General features: G+C 41.1%; 1 protein-coding gene across 2 annotated transcripts in view; it reads left to right on the top strand.

Moving 5' to 3' along the window:
* The first annotated feature begins 2,124 nt into the window (after positions 1–2,124).
* Positions 2,125–19,037, top strand: part of SLC2A2 (solute carrier family 2 member 2) — a 34,387-nt gene continuing 17,474 nt past the window's right edge. For both annotated transcript variants that reach the window (XM_020898839.2, XM_070466428.1), the window contains exons 1-3: positions 2,125–2,231; positions 9,589–9,681; positions 13,251–13,507. In XM_020898839.2, the coding sequence (XP_020754498.2) occupies positions 2,217–2,231; positions 9,589–9,681; positions 13,251–13,507 (365 nt within the window). In that variant the 5' untranslated portion in view covers positions 2,125–2,216. The remainder of the gene's footprint in view (positions 2,232–9,588; positions 9,682–13,250; positions 13,508–19,037) is intronic.

The raw sequence follows: 19,037 nt of genomic DNA on the forward strand, positions 1-19,037 counted from the left end.
AAGATTACATTAATCAAGAAGTAATCAGAATATGATTTGAAGTGTTTAAAAAGTGAATCCTAAAACAAACAAACAAAAAACCCACCACACATAGCTGGCTTTGCACTGCCCTCAGGGCATCTCTGGGTGATTCTAGGCACTGGTCCACCTCATTGGGTGGCCCCTATCCTGACAGCAAAGCGAGAAAAGGCTGACTTTATCTCACAACCAGGGAAACATGGAGATAACTCCAGGCAATCGGACCCGCTGTTCCTCAGGTGGGCGCTAGGGCAGACTTTCCTGAGAGGCTGAAATGCATTATCACTTCTCCGAGAGCTAAATACCAATGCAGTCACTGTTAACAATTCCTCCACCCTACAACTGGAGATAAAGTTTCAGCCCATCCCTAAAAGGTGCAGAGATTACTTATTCCTGAGTAAGAGCAGAACAGGAGAGGTCTGGGCTAAACCAGAGGAAACTGGTCTGGGTGGCTTAAGGTCCCGCATCCTGGGTTAACGAGTAGCAGGGCGCACGTCCAGTGGAGAGAACAGCTACCCTGGGCATGCTGCGCAGCTCCAACCTAGTAAAAGTTAAAGGTTTCCTGACCTCACGCCGCACTCAAGGCCATCTCTTAAAAGGAAAACTCCAAAAACAAAGGTTGGTAAACAGAGGGGACTATCATTTTGGATGGCAGCACAGAGACTTTCTGGCAGAATGTCATGTCACTGGAAAATGATTGCTAAGGAGTCCTCTCCTGATTAAAGAAGCTCTGACAATGGTTGTGGGCATCACCAGCTGAAACTAGAGCAGAAAGCCAGGAGCCAGACTATGCACTAAGGGCAGTGTAGCCACCTGGGATCTTCAAAGTCTGATTTCAAAACTGCTCCCCAAAGCGTGGCTGTGCAACGGAGAATACCTTCTATTATGATTGAACTGGTTAATGCGTGTAAAGTGCTGAGAGCAGCACCTGGCACTGAGCAAGAACTCATAAAGATTAACTATCTTTGCTAATAATACTCATTCATGCCTTTTCACCAAGAAATTACTGTATTGCTGTCTATGGTTACGTTTCTCTCTCCTTATGTATTATGAGCTCTGAAGTGTCTTTTTATATCACGCATCTCAGAGCCCGGGACTGATTTGAAATGAATTATTTTTTGCATTATCTGGTAGAAGTGACAGAAATGGAAAGAGGGCAGAGAAATAAAAGACAAATGAAGTCTGAGTTTCCTTTATGTCCTCACCCTCTGTTTCTTCGTAACACCCCTCATTTAGGGGCTGTTCGTTACATGTTCTCTGTTGGACACTGGTTCCAGTTGAGCCTCAGTGGAACCAGTAACACTCTCTGCTAGACACAGTTCAAGCTCAACCAAATGAGATGTCACCTGTCTCCCCACAGGGACTGGACATCGTCTACACAGAAGGGCACAAGCCCAAGCCCTGTGAGCAGGTTTATTTGAGACCTCTACCCTGCTGCCCCTGACAGGGACTTCCTGACATACACGGGACCAATAACAGTAATAGCAAAAACAATAGCAAACATTTGCTGAGCACTTATTATTTCATATATTACCACATTTAACCCAATCAGTAAAGTGTATATTCTGTTCTTTTGTCGGGTGAAAAAACTAAGGCACAGAAAAGTCTCATGCTTAAGGTCACACCACTAGTAAAATGGTGAGATTCAAACCCAAGTTCATGACTCTCCAAATTCATTCAGGTAACCGCTCAAGCCTACGGTGACCCCTGGCCACGTGGTCTGGCTCTGAAGCACAAGGGCCGCCACACTGGTTCTCTGCAGGGCATGTGCTCCTGTGTGCCTATCTTTCTTTCCCCACAGCAGAGCGTGGCAGCCCAGCATAGCTCATTTTCTACAAAAAACTCTATAAGCTTTCTTTTTCACTTGCCCCTGATTCCTGCCACACTTAGCACGTGCCTTAAATAAAACACAACCATCTCTGGTTTGTAACTTACACCAAAGAAACCCGCTCCCAGTTTCTTTCCTGGTGGAACAAAGACATTGACACCACAGGTGACAGAGGCAAAGCATTTATTGATTAGATTCTCATCAATATTCACCTCTGCCCAGGATTAAACTTGGCCTCGTGCCTCCTAACCTGGCCCCTCCTATTCTAATGTATAACTAGTCTCAGAAAGCTAGAGAAGGACAGTCAGAAGCTGGCCACTGCATCTGCCACTCTAGACCTGGAACTAAGAGGAGGACTCCAACCCACAAAATGACAGAAGATAAGGTACAGTTGTATTATGTCCATTTGAGGACAGGAATAGGGAAATCTGTTCAAATCAGTGAGCATATTGAGGATTATGTAGGAGCATATTGAAGATTTGGGGGATATTGGGTGTCGCTCCTACAGAGGAGCCCTTCTTCTCTTGGTCAATTGATAGTTAATTTGGCTGCTAAAAAATCATATTTTTTTTCAGTAATTGGAAGTTTAAGGATATTTGCTCTGTTTTCTGACTAGCCTGTGTAATGTTTTCTCGAGTGGTACTGCATAACCATATTACTGAAGGAATGTGCAAAAAAGGGCAGTTTAACCCAAATCATGAAACTGATCTGAAATCTTCAAAAATATCAATATATGAGAAGGACTGTCCTAGATTAAAGGAGACTAAAAAGGACTATTCTAGATTAAAAGAAACAAAGAAGAACTGACAGCCAAATGCAACAAGTGAGCTTAGATTGTGGAAGGAAGAAGAAAACAGCTCCAAGGGACAATATGGGGATAGAAATTGTGGGTATATTAGATAATACTTTATAACTACTACATTCTTGGATATGATAATGGTATTGTAATTATGAAGGAGAATGTCTTTTTCTTAGTGAGTACATGCTGAAGTATTTAGGAGTAAAGTGACATAAATATCTGATACTTATTTTCAAATGTTTCGCCAAAATAACACACACAGACAACCACAGTGAGAATGAAACAAAGGTAAAGGCTAACCATTGGTGAACACAGGTGAAGGTTATGGAGTGTTCACTGCACTACTCTTTCAATTTCTCTGTAGATATAATACTTTTCAAAATAAAAACTTGAAAAGAGAAAGGGTATTAGTGCTATAGTGCCCTTATAAGTGTCCCCCAACCAAATCACAGTCATACAAGTAGGTAAATGGGTGTTTGAGGAGGGACCTCTGAGTTCTGATCTGGTGTAACTTACTCGGCCGAGCCTTCCTTCATGTCAGTAAGTGACCAGGCTAGGAGCACAGGCTTTGTGGTCATGATTCTGGATTGGGAGTGTGCTAATGTTGCCTACCTGCTGTGATATGGGGGTTAAGTTCTTTAACTGGCCTAGCCACCAATTGAGATTTTAAGGATATTTGCTCTGTTTTCTGACTAGTCTGTGTAATGTTTTCTCAAATGGTTTTTCTCTCTTGCAACAAATTAAAAGCACATTGGAATAGAACATAAGGCTATAGTGTGGGAGATACAGGGATTGTAATAGTTCTTTACTGTATGGGGCTTCGCTAGCGGCTCAGACAGTAAAGCGTCTGCCTGCAATGCGGGACACCTGGGTTCGTCCTGGGTTGGGACGATCCCCTGGAGAAGGAAATGGCAACCCACTCCAGTACCCTTGCCCAGAAAATCCCATGGACGGAGGAGACTAATTAGGCTACAGTCCATGGGGTCACAAAGAGTCGGACACAACTGAGTGACTTTACTTTCTTTCTTTTTACTGTATGGGAGTAATTAAATGAGATAGTATTAGAGAAACTCAGATGACAAACAGTTTACTATCAATAGCTGTGTGTGTGTATAATGTATATTTAAGGAATACTAACTAGGATTTCATGATTTCCTATTACAGTCCAGGATACGGCTAAAGTAGATAAATCTTTAAAAGCAGTATAAAGATAAATATTGAGTTAATAACTATAAAGATGATATGTAGATTTGGCAAAAAAAAATCATGAAGGTAGTGTTCAAATAATTGAAGTTTGATAGATACTGCAAAACAGAAGGTGCTTGTCCCCAGTGCCTGGCAAATAGAAGATACTCAAGTTTCATTTAAAATTATTACCTTCCCTTAGGAGCCTTAGAAATTGTGCTATAGTACTTCTCTTGAGAATTAAAGAATTGCCTAGAAAGGGAACCCAGAAAGAATGAGAACCAATGTAAAAGCACTATGTGTCACCTTTGTAAATTCACCCAGGTTGAGAGGAGTGAGCTAAGCATCAGTCTGCGGGGTAGGAGACCTGGATTCTCACTCTGGGTATAGCCAGTAACGTGTTGTATAACTTAAAGGACTTTGATTCTCCAACTGAAAAAGAAAGAGATTAGACTAGAATCCATTGCTGTTAAAGGTCCCTTGAAGCTTGAAAATTCTATAGCTTGAGAAACTCCTGGACTTTTCCAAAGTTGAGTGCAAGATTGCCTTTGACTTGATGTTTGTGGTATATGGTAGAGGAAACAGTACAAGCTTCTCCTCCCAGCCAAGTCAATCAATAGCTGCTGAAAATCTAAAAATCGTTTTGTTTAGCAGTGGGAGTTTAAGATGAGCTCTGGGTTCCCATAAAAGAGTATCTATTATTTACCAGCTATGTATGTTGGGAATACCACTTAATCTCTGAGCCCTGGTTTCCTTACCTGTAAAATGGGGATATTTTGTAGTAGTGTTGTGAAAACTATATGTTTGAAAAATTGACAGGTGATTTTTTTTTTGGCAAGAGTGATGAACAAGATGATAATGATGTGAGTAAAAATCAGTTGTTTTATAGCCCTTTTACTATTTATACGAAGACCATAGTGTGTGTCTTATTCAGTGTTTACAATAATTCTATGCATAACTGTCATACCCATTTTGGGGGCAGAGAAACTGACACGTGGGGATATTAAGGGCCTGGATGGGACTCTTATAGGTTTTCTGACTCCCAAGTTGATTTGTTTTTCCTAATGGACTCCATCTGACCTCTAAGTCACAAAATAAACACCACATTTTGTTCTATGTTAAGGTTCGGCCCACTTGCCCACATTATTTTCTTCTACATTTATCCAGCAGCATATTTTTAATTGGATATAGAGCATAGCTTTCTTTAACTTAAAATTATTAAGCTTCAAATGTCTTTCAAAAAGTGTAGGCTTAATATCTTGCTGTCTATGAAAAGGTTGAGAAAAGACTTGAATATCTTCTACCACTTTGTGATTACAGGCCTTCAGGCAAGTTCCTTACCCTTTCTATATCAGTTTTCCCATATGTAAAATGGTAGAATTCCAACCTACAAGGTTATTGAGAAAAAAGGCAAACCAGTTAGATCACAGAACCTGGACAGAGCAAGCTCCCAGCTAAGTTGTCGCTAGCTCATATGTACTTATTTGTGGGTCAGTCTCTTGGATGATAGATTGAATGAATTAGGGTTAATGGGCTAATTCAAATTTAGTAGTTTTCAGAAATTCTCCCTCTCATAAACAGAACTTTCTCTGACCAAATCTAACCACATAGAAGGTTGACTACAAATGTTACCTCTTTTTATTTGACAATGGAAAAGGAAAAGATGGGATGCAAAGAGCCAGTTCGGAATGGAGTTCAGAGAGGGAAATCAAGCCTGAAAATAAGAGATACAAAACAAAAAAAAAAAGAAAATGCAATCAAACAGTTCCAGAGACTTCGATATTTGGAATGATCACTTCAGTTGGAAATTCAAATGACCCGCTTAAAATAAATGAGATTGCTCCTTATCTGACCAAAAAATTCTCTCTCAAGGAGTTAAAGCAAAGAACTACAGGCCACAGGTGGCAGGACCAGAGCCTTCAGTAGAGAAAAGAAGCAGGAAGATCAGAGGACAAAGATTTTAAGAACATCCTACAATTTCTAAATATTTAAAACCTCTCCTGAGTGGGACGAATAAAGAAAGTAGCATCGACATAGATACACCATCATGTGTAAAATAGATGGGAGGTGGGAAGTTGCTATATAACACAGGGAACCCAGCCTGGTGGTCTGTGATGACCTAGAGGGGGGGCCGGAAGGAGGGGATGGAGGCTCAGGAGGGAGGAGATCCAGTTCCAGTTCCAGTTCAGTCGTACCCAACTCCGCGACCCCATGGACTGAAGCACGCCAGGCCTTCCTGTCCGTCACCAACTCCCGGAGTTTACTCAAACTCATGCCCATTGAGTCAGTGATGCCATCCAACCATCTCATCCTCTGTCGTCCCCTTCTCTTCCTGCCTTCAATCATTCCCAGCATCAGGGTCTTTTCAAATGAGTCAGCTCTTTGCATCAGGTGGCCAAAGTATTGGAGTTTCATCTTCAGCATCAGTCCTTGCAATGAATATTCAGGATTGATTTCCTTTAGGATGGATTGGTTGGTTCTCCGTGCTGTCCAAGGGACTCTCAAGAGTCTTCTCCAACACCACAGTTCAAAAGCATCAATTCTTCAGTGCTCAGCTTTCTTTGTAGTCCAACTCTCACATCCATACATGACTACTGGAAAAACCAAAGCTTTGACTAGACGGACCTTTGTTGAACTATATATATATATATAATTATGGCTGATTCAAGCTGTTGTACGACAGAAACCAAAACAACATTTTAAAGCAATTCTCTTACAATTAAAAAATAAATGTAAAAATCTCTCTCTCCTATCTCATTCTCAGTGGTATTTTTTGTTATCCTTAGGTGGAAGAAAGTGATCTTAGGGGCAACTCTAGTATTCCTACAGCAATGACTTAGAACAATTTAATTGAGAGGTAATGAAACAGGAGTTCTATCTTTAAAAATTAACTTTTATTTTTGTCAAAGAAATGTAGGAAGAGCCAATACTGTTCTGACTGAGACTCATTTGGAGTGTCAGAGGAAGGCTGATGGGGTGTCTGTGTGCGCGCATATGCAAGCACGTGCACTCAGTCATATCTACTCTTTGGAACCCTCTGGACTGTAGCCTGGGGTTTCCCAGGGTGCTAATGGTAAAGAACCCACCTGCTGATGCAAGAGACATAGGAGGTGTGGGTTCGATCCCTGGGTTGGGAAGAGCCCCTGGAGAAGGGAATACCCACTCCAGTATTCTGACCTGGAGAATCCCCATGGATGGAGGAGCCAGGCAGGTTACAGTCCATAGGGTCACAAAGAGTTGGACACAACTGAAGCAACTTAGCACACAGCATGCACAGACTGTAGCCTGCCAGGCTCCTCTGTCTGTGGAATTTTCGAGGCAACAATACTGGAGCAGGTTGCCATTTCCTCCTCCAGGGAATCTTCTTGACCCAGGGATCAAACCCTCACCTCTTGGGTCTCCTGCATCAGCAGGTGGATTCTTAACCATTGCACCACCTGGCTACAGCAGACCAAACCTGCTGCAGCCACTGCCTTCACCCCCAACTTCCATTCCTGCTCACCACTGCCATGGTCACTGGTTGTGCTCAAAATAAGAAGAAAGGAACTATACGCTCGTCTGGTAGGGACGGGAGAGCCAGCAGAGAGCAGACGCCTCGGGTGGAGTGGGAGGGGCAGTCTCTAATACACCGGGTGCTGGGAGACCCTGCCGCCGGAGGGACAGCGGATGTGGGGAGGAAACGGGGAGAGTATACTGTGGTCCTGGGCTTGGTGTTGGGTAGACCCTGAGGTTCTTCAGCTGAGCTATAGGGGAGCAGTTGAGTAGCCTTCGCTTGCCTTTTCAATTTTTGCCAAAACCTCACAAAGGTCTTCTGTGGGTGTGTGAGAATGGTGGGAATTTGTGTGGTGAGTGGTGGGAAAATGTACTTAGAATTGGTGGGTGTTCGGTCATTTGGCTTCAGCATCAAAATCGGCAAATTCTATGAATATGTGCACTCTTGGATTTTTTTTTCCAATTTAGGAAGATTAGGATCCTAGATTTTCAGATATGTTTGGCTTTTGAATGTCTGTTTCTGATTCATGAGAAATTCAAAATAACCAAGTAATTAAAAGTATAGGTTCTAGATCCAAATCATTATTCTACAACTTACTGGCTGTAAGACCTTAACCTAGTCTAGTTATCTATAAAATAGGGATACTAACGGTACTGTTGTGAGGAGTACTGTTGGCAGAATAAGGGCCTTAAAAAGATATCCATAACTTTGTCCCTGGCTGTGTCCTTCGTCCCATGTGAATCTGTTACCTCACACAGGAAAAAGGACTTTCCAAAGTCTTTACTGTTATGGACATTGGGATAGGGAGATTCTGCTATGAAGATGGAGGAAGGGGCACAACTAATCAAGGGATGTTGTGGCCTCCAGAGCTGCGAATGGCCCTTGCTTTACAGCCAGCACAGACTCTGGTCCTTCAACCAGAAGGAACAAAATTCTATCAACTCAAAATTTCCCCTACATCCTCCAGAGAGGAACACAGTTTGCCAACACCTTAATTGTAGTCTGGTGATACTAGTATCAGACTTCTGACCTACAAGAACTGGCTCCTCTGTGCAAGAGATTCTCCAGGCAAGAATCCTGGAGTGGGTTGCCATTTCCTCCTCCAGGGGATCTTCCCGACCCAGGGATCGAACCTGCATCTGTCTCCTGCATTGGCAGGCGGGCTCTCTACCACCAGCACCACTTGGGAAGCCCCTTGTCTTATAGGAGAGGAGATTTAATGACAAACATGAGAATGCAGGACGGTGTATGACAGAGAGCAGGTGCTCACCAGTCCTTTAGGAGAAATCATCAGCCTGCCAAGTGCAGAGCTGAGCACGGTGGGAAGAAGTGGTCTCCAGCTAGTGGCTTCTGGGCCTCCTGCTTTGCTGCTTTCCTGCGTTCCGTGAGCTCCACGCCCAGCCCTCCTCGGCTGCATTTCTGGTTTGGTTCTCAAGTTCAAGTTTCTGGGTGCTACTTACAACTCTGCACATACAACATTTTCATGCTTCCAATGTCAAGATGCAAAGTAAGTGACTCCATTTGTAGAGCAGTTCTTGGAGACAATTTAGTATTGTGTCCTGTGGGGGCTTCTTTAAACATATATGCCCCGATCCCATCACTTAGGGTTTTGTGTTAACTGAAAACTCTTTCATGCTTCCCAGTACACGTTGAGTCTGACACAAGGAACCCCCCTTATCTCCTGTCTCAAAACCCTGCCTATTCGTATAAACAAGAACACAGATTCCCTTGTAGCTCAGTAAAGAATCCACCTGCAATGCAGGAGACCCCTGGAGAAAACATAGGCTACCCAATTCAGTATTCTTGAGCTTCCGGGGTGACTCAGATGGTAAAGAATTCACCTGCAATGTGGGAGACCTGGGTCAGGAAGATCCCCTGGAGGAGGGCATGGCAACCCACTCCAGTATTCTTACCTGGAAAATCCCATGGGACAGAGGAGCCTGAAAGGCTATAGTCCATGGGGTTGCAGAGTTGGACACAACTGAAGTGACTTAGCATATACACATGTGTTAAAGGATGTTTGGCTCCTTCCCTAGACGGAGCTGTCCCAGACTTTTTGCCACTTTGGCAGTATAGGAGAAATGAAAGACACCCACAATCCCATATGAATGAACCCTGCCAGGAACATAGGGGTATATGATGAATGAGTATCAAGTGGCAAGAACCAGCCCATGGAACCTGTCAGAAACCCATGCTGCAGAATGATGGACGGTGGGTAACTGAAATTGCCTGGTGTTTCCCATCCCCGTGTTTCATTCCCCACAGGTCACCGGGACCTTGGTTTTGGCTGTCTTCACTGCTGTGCTAAGTTCCTTCCAGTTTGGATATGACATTGGAGTGATCAATGCACCTCAACAGGCAAGTGAAACATACAAGTTCTCTATCTGGCAATTTCTGTCAGTGGCAGAAAGATATCAGCTCCTCATCCAGAGAGATAAAGTATGCCCACATGGGGAACATGTGGTAATCCGGTCTTCTGTCAGGTACCACGTGCGTGGTTCCAGTGCTGATAACTTGACCTTTACTCCTCATTTAATAACTCTCATAGAAAAAGAAAGAGTAATGAATAATTCTTGATCTCTGATTCTGCTGTTTGCTGAGCTCACAGAAAACTTCAGCCAGAATATCACGTGCCAAAAGGATTAAACAAATAAACAAAAAAAAAAGGCTTAAGAGCTTATTGCAGCATACATTCAGAGCTCCTAGCCAAAAATGGATGGAAACGCCAGGGTGTTAGAAGAAACAGTGGAAGTATAGGTTTTTTTTCAGTGCAGAAACATGTACTGAGCACAAGCTCACTGTGTATCAGGCACAAGCATAGGCTCTCCCCTGCTGATTCGTCCAACAACCTGGTAATGCCCATTTTTTGTCCAGATCAAAGTATTTTGGAGCCTTGGGTGGGGAGGGGGTGGAATCGGATAAAGGTAGTTAAAAGGTACAAACTTTTAACTGTAAGGTAAGTTAGTATTAGGGATGTGATCGGAGAAGGCAATGGCACCCCACTCCAGTACTCTTGCCTGGAAAATCCCATGGACGGAGGAGCCTGGTAGGCTGCAGACCATGGGGTCGCTAAGAGTCGGACATGACTAAGCGACTTCATTTTCACTTTTCACTTTCATGCATTGGAGAAGAAAATGGCAACCCACTCCAGTGTTCTTGCCTGGAGAATCCCAGGGACGGGGGAGCCTGGTGGGCAGCCGTCTATGGGGTCGCACAGAGTCGGACACGACTGACGCGACTTAGCAGCAGCAGCAGCAGCAGCAGGGATGTGATGTTCAACATGACAAATGTAACTAAATATAATACAGCTGTATCTTCTATATGAAAGTTGTTAAGAGGGTAAATCCTAAGAGTTCTCATCATAAGAAAATAAAGAAAGACAAGCGAAGGAGAAAGCCTGAAGGAGCCTAACACTAGAAAGATTCTAGTCCTTCTCTCTACGTCAGTATCCCATGTATGATCCAAAGTAAAATAATATAAACCTTTTAAATAAGTCAAGAAGTCCAACAAAGTTTGAGTTTTCTCCACATTGACTCTTTGGGTATTTTAATATTAGATAGTTTCTATCATTTTTCACTTTTACTGTGTGCATCCCTACTCTGGTTTCCAGGAAATACACAGGAGAGGGATGTCATTTGTCTCAGATCCCACAGCCTGTAAAGTGGGAGAAATCAGGACTTCATTCCCTCTGCCCTAACTCAGACCATCAGGTCATTTAGAGTGGGATTGATATCGTGTTCCTCTTCTTAACACCAGTGCCAAGCACAGTGATTGATATAAACATAAAGTGTTTAGTGAATGAAGAAGAGAGAGAGAGACAGAGAGAGAGGAGAAGCTGGGGGAAGGGGTGGCATAAGGTGACAATACAAGCTTCTGTTGGGTGTTTTCGGTGAATCCATCATATTTCGTCTGCTTCTCTGAACATAGTGGACTCTAAGGAAAATATAGGAGAGACTACAGGGTGTGAATGTGTGAAATGTGTACTTGCCAAGTCCGTCTGTTGGAAAGGGTTGCTCCTTGGACCAAAGATGCTCTCTGATTAGGCACCATATAGCATCATGAATGTGGGAGGTCTTGCCAAGGCTGAGAGATTTAGGGAATCACTCTAGAAGGTAGTATCTTTTTTCTGTGGCTGATAACATGTGCCAGTATAGCAGGATTCCTGAAATTTGGCATTGGTAGAACCTTTTCTCTTCTTGTGGGAGAACTTTTCAAATCCTTATTTAAACCATCCTTTTCAGTGTTGGACGTAAAAATTAATCTAAGGTTCCCTTCCTCTAATCCAAGTCCTAGAGCCAGACCTGACAACAGAGGTCATCCCTCTCTGGCATCAGGATTAGTGCCCTCACTATAGCCCCTTCCATCTGTATTTAAAGAGCGGTTTAAATACCATTATGTAAGAATTTGTTTTTTATTAGCAAAATGACACTTGGAATTATTTTATCGTATTTTTAAATCATACTTTTTATGAGTGTGAAAACTATGCACACCTGTTGCAGAAAGTTTCAGAAAGAAAAACATTAATGATTATTCATGTAGAGCAAAGTGTTGAAAACATCTGGGCTATTTCCTTTCAGCCTTTCTTCTGTGTATATTATCCATATAGAGTGACCTTCCCATGAGGCAAAGGTCTGGATCAGAGTTCTTTTATCATACGAGGATGGAAGTTCTCTTCATCAGCTGACTTCACCGCATAGGACTTTGCCCAGGTCTGGCAGCTAGGACAGGTGCATTCCAGGTCATTGTTAGAGGTGCCCCCGGCCCACTGCTACCAGGTGGTGACCAAATCATCTGGAGGAATGACATGGAAGAGGAGCTGGAAGGATGTGCCTTTCCTCAATTATACTTTTGTTTGAGTTTGCCTCTACTGAAACATGATAAAATATGGCTCTGTGAAATCTAGTTTTGAATACTCTTTATTCTGTTACCTACTGCCCACACAAGACACTTCCTTTAGGTCCCAATACCTTCTCAGGAACCTCTGAGTTGGCTTTGATCTTCAGAATTCACGAATATACTTGATTGTTTTCCTCTCTTCTCACTGGCTGCTAGGAAACTTATTAATTAGCTTATAGCTCAGCTAAAGCAAGGATAGAGCACCTGGAGTTTGAATTTTGTATACTAACTTTATTTTTGCCCTCAACTTTCTCAAACTTTTTTCTTATATCCACTTTTTTGTCTCTGTTCAAACATTTACAGTAGCCAATTTAAATTCTGCTATGCAGGGGAAACAGTGGCATGAAAATGTATCTTTTCAGCTTGCAGGATAGTTTCAATTTGGACAGATGCCAATCTTTAAAACTTGAAGAATTTTACATAAAAATACACATGTCTGGCTTCTCTTTAAAAATTAAAGGCCATGCAATGCCAGTCTCAAATTGCAGCTTCCTCCTTCAGATGGGACAAATAAATCCTACCCACTCAGTATTATATTCTCAACAGTTGTTGCTTAGTCACTGAGTCATGTCAGACTCTTTGTAACTCCATTCTCTGTAGCCCACCAGGCTCTCCTGTCCATGGGATTTCCCAGGTAAGAATACTGGAGTGGGTTGCCATTCCCTTCTCCAGGGATCTTTTTGACTCAGGATTGAACCTATGCCTCCTACATTAGCAAGCGGATTCTTTACCACTGGAGCCCATATTCTCAATACTATAGACTATATTTCAGCCCTCAAGTTGTCAAACTTCTTCTTGCCTCCTTTACTTGTTTGTTCCTGCCAGGTTCCCACTGGCACTGGAATTTGTGACCTCTGTTTTATAGGATGTGGTCAACTGTAAGCCATCCATATGCAGTAGTATGTGCATAACACACATAATTGAAATAATCCTGCTTGAACACCTAACAAGTAGTTTCAAGGAAAAACAAACCAAAAATATACAGAATGTTTGAAATATTTCAGCTATTTTTCTTTATTTTATCTCCTTAGGTAATTATAACCCACTATAGACATGTTCTGGGTGTTTCACTGGATGACCGAAAAGCTATCCACAACTATGCTCTCAACAGTACAGAGGAATTGCCCATAAGCCCAGGAGATCCAACACCAGTCTCTTGGACTGAGGAAGAGACTATGACATCAGCTAGCCTCATCACCATGTTCTGGTCCCTGTCTGTGTCCAGCTTTGCAGTTGGTGGAATGATTGCATCATTCTTTGGAGGGCTTCTTGGGGACAAGCTTGGAAGGTAGGCAAATTTCATAAATAAGCATACACACAGAAAAGTCACTATCAGGGGTTTCAGAATTTGTTTAGAAAGAAATCATCTTCCATTTTGTGGGATAGTTTTAGAGTTTTTTTTTCAAATCATGACCTTATGAGTTAGGTTGGTATTGGGCCAAATAAGGGCTTCCCTGGTGTCTTGGATGGTAAAGAATCTGAATGCAATGCAGGAGATCCAGGTTTGATTCCTGGGTCAGGAAGGTCCCCTGGAAAAAGAAATAGCAACCCACTGCAGTATTCTTTCGTGGAGAATTCCATGGACAGTGGAGCCTGGCAGGCTACACTCCATGGGGTCACAAAGAGTCGGAAACGACCAAGCGACTAACACTTTTACTTTCTGGACCAAATAATAGAAAAAGCTGTTGCAGTAAACTACTTAAGTGTGAAAATATTTACAGAAAAAGTGAATTTGGAGGGTATTTCTAGATAATCACTTTGATTCTCTGACTTTATAACTTATAAAACATATTAAGAAACCACAGCCCAAGTGGTTTACTAAGGAACTCACGAGAAGAGTCAAGCATGGAATTTTTAAATCTATTGTTGCCTTCACCAATTGCTCCATTTCTCAGACACCCAGTTTTTCCTTTTCAGATTAGAATTTGACATCCTGATCAGTCAAGCTGCAAGGTTAAGTCAATATCACCAACTCCCAGTTGCCCAATGTACTTGATAGGGGGTTTCTAGTTGCTGCTAATGCTGTCTCAAAACCCAACCACAAACGAAGCAAGTGGTATCTCCATTCCTCAACTTTCTATTTTGGATTGAAACTTCCTGTTTTGGATTAAAAACATCAGTAGAACTCCTTTACATGCAAATTTCATTTAGTCATGTGAAATACTAAAGCTCTTGGCGTTCCCTCCACCCCCATCAGCTCAGTCCAGTCGCTCAGTCATGTCCAACTGTTTGCATCCTCATGGACTGCAGCACACCAGGCTTTCCTGTCCATCACCAGTTCCCAGAGCTTGCTCAAATTCATGTCCATCGAGTTGGTGATACCATCCAGCCATTTCATCCTCTGTTGTCCACTTGTTCTCCTGCCTTCAATCTTTCCCAGCATCAGGGTCTTTTCCAATGAGTCTGTTCTTCACATCAGGTGACCAAAGTATTGGAGCTTCAACTTCAGTATCAGTCTTTCCAGTGAATATTCAGAACTGATTTCCTTTAGGATTGACTGGTTTGATTTCCTAGCAGTCCAGGGGACTTTCAAGAGTCTTCTCCAACACCACAGTGCAAAAGCATCAATTCTTGGGTGCTCAGCCTTCTTTATGGTCCACCTCTCACATCCATACATGACTACTGGAAAAACCATAGCTTTGACTATACGGACCTTTGTCGGTAAAGTAACACCTCTGCTTTTTAATATGCTGTCTAGGTTTGTCATAGCTTTTCTTCCAAGGAGCAAGCATCTTTTAATTTCATGGCTGTACTCACCATCTGCAGTTATTTGGAAGCCAAAGAAAATAAAGTCTGTCACTGTTTGCATTGTTTCCCCATCTACTTGCCATGAAATGATGGGACCCGATGCCATGATCTTAGTTTTTTTGAATGCTGAGTTTTAAGCCAGCTTTTTCACTCTCCTCTTTCACTTTCACCAAGAGGCTCTTTAGTTCCTCTTTACTTTCTGCCATAAGGGTGTTATCTGCATATCTGAAGTTACTGATAGAGAGGAAATAAAACAGAAAATCAAAGTTATTTCTCTATGTTTATTTTCTGGTCTTTGCATCCATTTTTTTATTTATCACTTTTTTCTGATGATAAAAATATGCAAATATGGAAAAATTAGAAAATGCAAAAACTTTAAAGATCTAAATGATATAGGCAACTACCTTAGTAATATGTGTGCTCTGTCGTGTCCAACTCTTCACGACCCTATGGCCTGTAGCCCACTAGGCTCCTCTGTCCATGGGATTCTCCAGGCAAGAATAGTGAAGTGGGTTGCCATGCCCTCCTCCCCGGGATTTTCCCAACCCAGGGATTGAACCTGCATCTCTTACATCTTCTGCATTGGCATACTGGGTTACAATTCATTTAATTATTAAAATTCCTTCTTTAAATTATAGTTTTCCCTCTTTGGTTATTAAATTCTGATAATTTCTTCCTCTTATACTGGAGCTTTTGATAAGACTGTAAGAATTTTTCTAAAGTAATAGGTAGCATGGAAACACAAGTTTTATTCTTGTTCTTATTTGAAAGGGACTTCCCTCTACCATAAAAGAAAATGGTCAGTTCTTCAAATGTTATCAAATTACTGGTGTTTAGCTGAGCTGTTGTTTCAAATAATTTTATTTATTTTTGGCTATGCTAGGTCTTCATTGTGCCAAGGGCTGTTCTTCAGTTGTGGTGAGCAGGGGCTATTCTATAGTTGCAGTATGTGGGCTTCTTATTGCTCCTCTTGTGGAGCATCGGCTCTAGTAATTGCAGTGCATAGACTCAAGAGTTGTGGCTCCCAGGGTCTAGAACACAGGATCAATAGCTGTGGCTCAGGTGCTTAGCTGTTCCCAGGCATGTGGATTCTCCCAGACCAGGGATCGAACCCACGTCTGCCGCACTGGCCAGCAGATTCTTTACCACTGAGCCACCAGGGAAGCCCCTTAGCTGAACTTTAAATCAGTATTCATAAATTATGCAGCTCATTGACTGGCTTTAGTTATTTTAAAATTTCTTAAATTATTTCAGTTTGAACCAAGGTTAAGCAGTAATTGGAAATTTTTCTAGATTGCTTATCTCTAAAATAAATAAAATTAAACAAAACTAAATTAAAATTTTAAACATGGACAGACCAATTCTTTTAGCAGTTATTGATGTTTTATACTTCTCATCACTGAAGAAAAAAATGTAAGCCCCTGTCCCTCATTTAGAGACAGGATTCTAACAATTCAGTGACTCAATCTACATTTAGTGTTCTGCTGATGAAAACAGAACAGACATCTTCTCAGGTCTTAGGATCTAGCATTGACAATGGTCATACCCCAAAACAATGTCAAATTATGATTTATCAAATTATTTATGGTGGATTAAAAGCAAGGTTTCTGCTAGTTTTCAGTAGAAAAATGAAAAATATCCACTTCCTTGAGAACAGCCCTAAAACTAATCATTTTAACTTCAAAATTAACACAGAACAGTTGAGTCTCAGTAAAAAAACTATTTTGCTAGGAAAAGTCACTGAGAAATGACATGATTGTCCCTATCGCCAGGGTCATTGCTCCACTCGTTAAAAGTAAACAAATAAAAATGTACTATTCCATTACTGCTTTAAACAAACCTTTGCTTATAATTGTGTTAATAGGTAACTGTGGCCACTATTTGGGTTCTCAAGGTCAAATTTTACTTAAAATTTAAGGACCAGGGTAAGGACGGGGAGACCATGATCTGGGCAATCCCCGTTACCATGAGTGAAGGACAATATACATAGTTTGTTGCCTTTGAATGTGTTCTTCCTTTTGAACCAAAAATGAAACTGACCAAAATAAAGCATTAACCTTTGATTTCACAGTGATCAAGTCCCAGCTCTGTAATTTAATGAGCAAGTTACCCTGGTTCTCTAAGACATTTCCTTCCATCTGCTATGTGGGGGGAAAAAACACCTCATTTTGTGGCATTATTGTGAGGATTAAATGAAAATGAACATAAAAGGCTTAGTACACTGCCTGCCACAAAGTGAGCAGGCAGAAAATGTAGATGATGATAATGAAGAGGAAGAGACTTATGCTAACAGAAGCATTCAGAGCACGATTTAAAGAAATAGACATATATTTCTTTCTCCCTGATTCAACCATTTCATGTATTTTTAGATTATTTATTCTTGGCTCTTTCTCACATCTGAGCAGAAGTTAAAATCCTTTAAGTTGTATAGAATGCTACAGCAACCACTGGTGGTAGGGAAGAGGGACTTAAGAGCAATCTGACATCAAAAATACTTTCAGGCTATCTGTCTTTGGTATGACTTTTTCTCTTTTGTCCCCTACTAGAATATATTATCAGCTAGCTAGTAACAATTTCCTAAGGTAAATTACTGAATTTGCCCACCCTCTGTCCTTGTGTAGAGAAAAAACTTCACAGAGAAACACCCCTATGTTTGTCTACTCTGCAGTTCCGAAGCTGGTCAGCTCTAAATCACTCTATCTGCCTGCCTCTGGGTTGTTGATAATTTCCATATACTAGTTTCCCGATACTGTCCTAATGAATTGTTACAAACATAGTGGCTTAAAACCACGCATGTTTGTTTCCTTACAGTTCTAGAGAACCAAATTCAGTTTCATTGGCAGAAGTCAAGGTGTCAGCAGGGCCTATTCCTTCTGGAGGTTCTAAGCAAGGGTCCGTTTCCTTACCCTTCCCCAGCTTCTGGTGGCCAGCTCTGTCCTTGTCTGTGGCCTCTTCCTCCATTTTCAAAGCACATCACTACAAACCTTATTTCTTTCATCTCATCACCTTCTCTTCTGCCTTCCTAATATAAGTACATCACTGGCCCAATTTTGAGATGAAGAGATTATCCAATTTAATCCTTAATCATATCTGCAAAATCCCCTTACCATATAAAGTGATATATTCCCAGGATCTGAAGATTAAGATGTTGACTATTGTGGGGTTTTATTCAGCTCATCAAATGGTTTGTTGGGAAAATGAGTATGAGATTATATAGTTTTATTCTTCCAGAAAAAAACAGTCTGCTTGTTGTTTAAGATACTTGTTTAGGAAAAGCTCACCTAGTAAAGTTTGAAACACTGAAACAGAATATAACAAGATACTTATATTTCTTTGTGGTACAAACATTCACATTTATTCACTTAGGTTCTTTTATTGGCTTTATCATCATTGATTGAACTTTGAAGAAGGTTTCTGTGTACATCACTTTCCCATTTAACAGGAAGAAGAGTGTCAGATACCTGCAAATGTTAATTTTTGTATGATCAATTTTGAAAATGGTGGGGTTTTTTTGCTATTATCATCTTTACTATGTATTTTGCATTGGTTGACATTGATTCATAGATTCTGGAAATATGCTGGCATATAATGATAAAATAAGAATAATTATAGTTCTCTGATAAGGCTTAAAGTAAAAGCATGTTTTAATCTACTTCCAAATAATTTATACTAAAGAAAACTTAAATTTTAAAGTTCTTTCATGATCTATAGCAGCTAAAATCTTGTACCATTAAAAGAAAGAAAAAGGGTCATTGTCATAGGTTACAGATACAGAATTAAATTTAGCTATCACCAGGCATTTATTCTTCAAAACAGTCAGCATGTAAAAAATTGTTAACTATTTGAAAAGGTCTCAGAAGTGTTATCTTAAAGCAAACTAGTCATCATCACAATTGAATCATCTCTATCAAAATGTGATTAGGTACATGCAATCCAAATTCTCTCATTAGAAATATTATGTATTGTTAATTCTTTAACACATAGACAAATCAAAGTAGCAATCATGGTTTAAGACTCCCCAACTAACTCTATCAACAAAATTAAAATAATCACTCTTTGGTAAAAATCTC

This window comes from Odocoileus virginianus, chromosome 4, assembly GCF_023699985.2.
Source record: "Odocoileus virginianus isolate 20LAN1187 ecotype Illinois chromosome 4, Ovbor_1.2, whole genome shotgun sequence".
NCBI lineage: Eukaryota > Metazoa > Chordata > Mammalia > Artiodactyla > Cervidae > Odocoileus > Odocoileus virginianus.